At 48.3% G+C, this 5,963-nt stretch overlaps 2 protein-coding genes across 2 annotated transcripts; one reads left to right on the forward strand and one right to left on the reverse strand.

Annotated features, from left to right (window-relative positions):
• Positions 1-2,044: 2,044 nt before the first annotated feature.
• Positions 2,045-2,814, forward strand: LOC122624981 (ESX-1 secretion-associated protein EspI-like). Its single transcript, XM_043804790.1, has 2 exons — positions 2,045-2,109; positions 2,178-2,814. Exons 1-2 carry the CDS (start codon positions 2,045-2,047, stop codon positions 2,812-2,814), a joined length of 702 nt encoding a protein of 233 aa, XP_043660725.1.
• Positions 2,815-2,853: 39 nt separating this feature from the next.
• On the reverse strand, positions 2,854-3,426 carry LOC122624232. The gene is made up of 2 exons (XM_043803711.1): positions 3,386-3,426; positions 2,854-3,325 (listed from the first exon to the last, which is right to left on the reverse strand). Exons 1-2 carry the CDS (start codon positions 3,389-3,391, stop codon positions 2,975-2,977), a joined length of 357 nt encoding a protein of 118 aa, XP_043659646.1. The 5' UTR covers positions 3,392-3,426; the 3' UTR covers positions 2,854-2,974.
• Positions 3,427-5,963: the final 2,537 nt, after the last annotated feature.

A 5,963-nucleotide genomic window follows, 5' to 3' on the forward strand; every position in this document is an offset into this window, starting at 1 on the left:
TTGACTGCTCTCAGTTTCGTGGTTCTTGTTATGCTCACTCAACAACAACTCAAAAGAGCAATCCAACTGAGCTCGCTCATTGAGTGTCAGCAGAAGAGCGAAAAAACGAAAGACTCACCGTAAACGGTTATTTGTCTTCAGCAGGGCTGCCAATTTAGCTTTTTTCCCGTCAAATATGGGGGTTTTTAATGCCGACTGCGGGTGAGGGAATTCTGGATTGTATTCTGGATATTGGTCCGATCGGATTGTTATTTGGAGGATATGTTCATATTGCTATAAGCTTTGTGTATGCTGAAGCAGAATATTCTGGGTTTAAAAATAAAAACATATTTTTGGTTTTCAAATCTTTCAGCTCTTTTATTTGTTGTTGCTTAGCAACAATTTTAACATATTTTTTGGAGAGTCTAGGGCCTCCGTAGCTAGCGCTCTTTAAGCTTATATTAAGTTTAGAATTTACTTTTAAATTTATTTTGTTAAAATGAAATACAAAAATATTTTTTAGATGTAAACATTAAATGTATTACTTATTCTTTATTACTTATTCAGTATTAAGCTTTACAACAATTAGAGAATTAATATTTTCTGCTTTAAAAGAGCTTCGTCGCTCGCTTAAAATACAATGCAGTGCTAAAAAAACCCTCTCAACAGACATCTGAATCGCCGGAGTAAAGTGTGCGAGCGCATTCAGGTGTGGCAACTTCAGCTTAATATCGTTAAAATACTGCAAAATGTTCGCATTTAGTGGCAAGGTCATGCATAAGGTCGACATTTTCTATGTCAGCATAGATTTGGACCAGTTTTTTAGATGCAGGCTTTTCTTCTTTTTAGTTTAGTTGAGTTTAGTTTCGGAGATTGTCTGTACGCCATCCAAATAAGCGGAAAACAGAGACTCTTCTTTTTCAGCACATTCATCAGTCGGATGTGAGCTCCTTCTTCTGATCTTGGATATCAACCTCGCATGATGGCGCACTTTGTGTTGGGGAATGCACCTTAAATAAAAACTAAATTAGAACATATTCTTTGCAATTTTAGTTTAGAACAATTGTGAGTTTTTTACATGGACAATATACATTGTTAAAACATTTAAAAGCAATTAACTACAATAAAACAGGACCTTAACTTCAAATACACATAGCCTTATCTTTTTTAGCTTAAATAAACGATGTGCTTTTTTTTTTTGTTTGTAGATTTACCTCTGCTAAGCATTTTTGCTGGTCATTTAAGGGGGTCGTCTACCCTCGCGCTAAAATTTTGGGCCTCTTATTCAAGGATGGATAAAAAAAACTACACATGATATTTGAATAAAATTTTTTTATTTGATTAATTAATGCTTAAACTTAAAGAAAGTAAAAAAAACGGATGAAATTGTCGGGAAATTTTCCATTTGCGCGTCGTGAAATGCACCACTGCCGGTGCAACGAGGTCAAACGGTCGTAATGATATTTCAGCTTCAGAACCGTGAAACAAAAAAAAATTTTTTTTACTTAATTTTAGGAACGTTGACTATGGCATGACACAAATTTTTTCAAAATTGGAAAATTTCACAAAATGGCAGCGATTTGAAGAAAAAGATTCACTTTTTGACCATGTTTTCCAATCAAACCAATTTAAAAAAAAAGCCTGTGTCATGCCATAGCCAGATGTTTTGTGAATAAGTGACGCTTTACAGATATATTCTATAGTTTCGTTAGCTGGATGTTATACTCAAGAGAAGTGCGCACGCAAAAATTTTCTCCGGCTGGGCTCGTCGAATATGGGGTGTGGTGGTCTTGCTACTTCTCTTGGATTTGCATTTAAACATTATGAAGTTAAAATTTTGCGTGAAGGGACAAGCCAAAAAATAGGGGCACGGGACATTGAGAAGAAAAGGAAAATGTTGCACTATATCATCACGAACACCTACTTATCTCAGATGGAATTGAGATACTTTTCGCCCTCCCTACCATGGCCGTTCTATTACCATATTTATATTCTCCGATTGAACGGCCCCTTCGATGTTCAGGGTTCTCAAGGGGTTAAAAGTATATAAATTTATGGAGACGCGATGCCGTCGGAGGATCTGGAGGAGTTGCGCGAGTTCGCGGACGCGCGGAACGCCACGCTGCGACGGTTTGAGCGGATAGTGGTGGAACGGAAGGCAGCCGCCGCCAAGGCCGCGTGGCAGAAACGCCTGTCAGAGTGCAGAAGGAGGAGGAGGCGCTGTGGATACCACACCCACCGTCGTCGTGGCCACAGTCGCCATCGCGACAGCCACCGTTGCAGCCACCGCCAGCACCGACGCAGCAACGACAGGAACAGCCGCCGACGCCGGAGCCGCAACACCGAGAGCTGCCGCAGCCACCGACGCCGATGCCGCAGCCGCAACCACAGCCGCCGTTGCCGCCACCGGCACTACCACCACCACGCACGCCGACACCGCCGCCACCCCAGGATGAGGAGGGGCCCCGGTGCGAGCGGCAACAGTCCTGGGAAGTGGACCAGGCGCACGTCGCGCAGACGCTGCGCACAATCGGCATGGGCGGCCGCCGGTGGCACCAGCAGACGGTGACGTGGACATGGCCCGCACCAGCGGAGGACACGCCGGAGGCCCGCGTGTGGGAAGAGGTGAGCGCGGTCGGTTGGAGGCCGGTCGAGCAGCGGGCGCGCGAGTTCGCGTCCGGACGGAGGACGAAGGCCCGGCGGAGAACCCGGAGAAGGGTCCGTGGGTGTGGCCCGCACCACCACCACCGAAACTCGCGCGGCAAGAATCATGCCCCGAGGCGAGACAGCCGCCGCAGCGACCCTGCCTCCGCAGGCAGGAGTCGCTATGAGTGAAGCCGTGGCGAGAGGTCGAGCGCTCGGAGTGGCCTCCCAAGGTGGTCGAGGAGGCCGAGGCCCAGGCGGGCAGACGACATAAGGACCGCTGGGCCAAGCTCTTTATACTGGACGGCCAGCGTTTCCGTTTGAAAAGGCGTCGCGGCGGCGAGGTAAGGGTCTATGTGCCCCAATAAACGAAGAAAAAACAAAAGCGAAAAACGAGTTGGTGGGACAGGGGAGGGCAAGGGCACACATGCTCACATAAAGCAAAAAGGAGGGGCGAAGTCATCCGCAGCAGCAAACAGGCACGCGGGCCAGCAAACGGACGCGGGGCCTGGCACGTCGACGCGAGGCTGCCGCAGGCGCGGAGACCAGGAAGAAGGGCTCCAGGGCGCTTGAGGGCCAGGGGCAGCCGCCCGGAGCATGCAGGGGCGGTCATCATGGATCCCTGCAGAAGGGCCTCCAGGGTGCCTGTGTCCAGGGCCAGCAACCCCGGAGCAACAAGGGGCATCACATCGTGTTCGAGGAACTAAAAACAAAGAGAGGATGAGTAAAGATGGCGACTTTTACGCAAAATTCCGCAACTTACCTCCATTGAGCTGCAACTCCGAAATCCACGTGCTTGGAGAAAATCGGGATGGGGGCGCTACGATAATAGCGGTCGATCGATAGTGAGATCGATAGGGAACAAAAAAAATACTGGATTTTATATTGATTTTCAACACGCTGTCACACTATTGACAGCAATCGGCACGACATCGGAATATCGGAACAGGAAGTGTCAACGCCGGTCGCCAATATCGATAGCTCGATCGCGCAATCAGCGATGGGACAACATCGATAAGAAGAGGAAGTGGCAACGCCGGTCGCCAACATCGATAACTCGATCGTGGTGAGTATCGGTGGAGTTGCCAGAGATGGGAAGCGATGAGAAGGCGGGAAATTTGAATGCGGAGCTGGTGACCAGAAGCAGACGGCAACAGGTACAGGAAGCTGGAGAAGGGCGCGAGGATCGAGATGTCGAACGACAGGGTCTACTAGGCTAAGGCTGCCGGGCTGAGATCAAGGAGGCGCAGGTCGACGTGAGGAGTAAGGAACGACACTGTTCGAGGATCAAGATGCCACGTCGAGATGCTGAAAGACAGGGTCGAATAGGCTGAGACGTAAAGGCTGCGATCAGGAAGGCGCAAGGATGTTCAAGATGCCAAGTCAAGACGCTGAACGACAGGGTCTAATAAGCTGCGACTGCCAGGCTGAGAACGAAGGGCGCAGGGTCGACGAGAGGAGATCGAGGAAGTTGCCTATGCGAGGAGGAACCAAAGCAGAGGACCGCCGGAAGCAACATCCTTTTCAAAAGCTTCCGAAGAAAGGGGGAGATGTGAGGAGTCTTAAAACTCCCCACAAATCCGGGTGCAGGAGATCGGCATAGCAACGGAGAAGACGGCTGGAATGAGGAAGGAGTCAAGGGCGGTCAGGTCAAACAGGAAATAATGGACCTTGGACCACGGCAAAGCGGAGAGACCGTGAAATAACGGTACCGCGCTGAACCTTGGACTCGAACCGGCCAAGGGCGTAGAGGTCGAACGGTAACGGTGCGGACTTTGGACAGGCACAAAGAGGACGCACCGTGAACTAACGGGACATGTTTGGACCTTGTACCCGAGCGAGCCGTGTGCAAAAGGGGAAATAACGGGACTCCCGCAGCCGATATAAGGGACGGCGCAGGCGCAGCTCGGGACAGTCAACAAGAAGTACGCGAAGAGCAAAACAGCCACATAGTCGATCGGAAAAGTTACGCAAAGTACACGGAAAGTCAGCGAAAGTACGCCACATGGGCAGACAGTCAATACCGAGTGACAGTGAAGCAGCGAAAACACAAGTACGTCAAGCGAGCATCCAGAGTTGATCTCCGCAAGTAAAGATCAGCGAAGGACGAGCGAACACCAGGACCTAGCGTGGTCAGAAAGGGACGGTGGAGTAGTTGATCACAAAGGTGGTTCGGGGAGGAGCGCTAGCTTATCTCACGGACGATACACCCTGCCCCATAACATCTAAGCCCCGGTCGAGCCCGCAGGTTATCCTTCGGCAAGGGCGACATGTGCCTGGCATACGCAGGAAGGGACGGTGGAGTCAGTGGTCGGCAAAGGTGGTTCGGGGAGGAGCACTAGCTTGTCTCTCGGACGATACACCCTGTCGCCATAACATCCTAAGCCCCAGGCGAGCCGGTACGGAGCCGCCATCGGAAGCGAAGCAGGGCGACGAAGGAAGGACGGCGAAGGAGCGACGACGCGCATCCGACGGCGAGGGTCACTGGATTCTTTTCAGCAAGTGACACTGAATAAAGGTGGCTTTAAATCTGAAACTCTGTCTTCTTCTTGGTCGGTCAATCAGACAAATCATAAATTTGGTGGGACGGACAAACAGACTCTCTGAGCTAGCCGTCGCAATTCGTAGCGAGCAGAAACTAGAAAATCAGTTCCTTACAGATGCAATTGACGTGTGGATCAATGTAGATTGCAGAGAACATCGCATCATTTTCAAGTAACTTACATTCTCGAGTTTTGATCTGTCCTAGTAATTTTTTTTATATAATTTTGGCTGTTCTCGCACTATAGCTTAAGCTCCATCCATTTATTGAAGAATTCGCTGTATACTAATTTTTAAGTCTGCAACTTTAAGGTCGCTTCGTATGTGTCCTTGAACGCGTCACTATACATATATCTCCATCCAATCCCAGTCCGCATCAATACTAATGCTAGGGCACGGAACAGCAAGGAACTCTTTTAAATCTAACAATTTTCATATCATTAAATATGTAGAGTTCCATCTCGTAACAACATCGAGACATGGTACTTTTTTTTTTGCCTCGTTCAACCAACGTCTGCTCAGGTTGAAAATTTTTAAAAATTTAAAATAATAATAAAAAATGTTAGGGTTTCACTTACCTATTTTTTCTGTACGCAATAATTTACAAATTTTGTGACATGATGCACATTTTTCGCAGATCTTATCTAGCTTGTTGATGTCGATTACGCACAGTTGAAGTGTGTGCGCAGCACACCTTACCAGGTGAATATTCGCCAGCTGTATGGTATCAAGTTTTTCCATCACATTTTCGCCGTTAATGTCATCGTCAAGAAGAGACTCCGAATCATCATTTAAAATTT

Source organism: Drosophila teissieri, chromosome X (genome assembly GCF_016746235.2).
Source record: "Drosophila teissieri strain GT53w chromosome X, Prin_Dtei_1.1, whole genome shotgun sequence".
Taxonomy (NCBI): domain Eukaryota; kingdom Metazoa; phylum Arthropoda; class Insecta; order Diptera; family Drosophilidae; genus Drosophila; species Drosophila teissieri.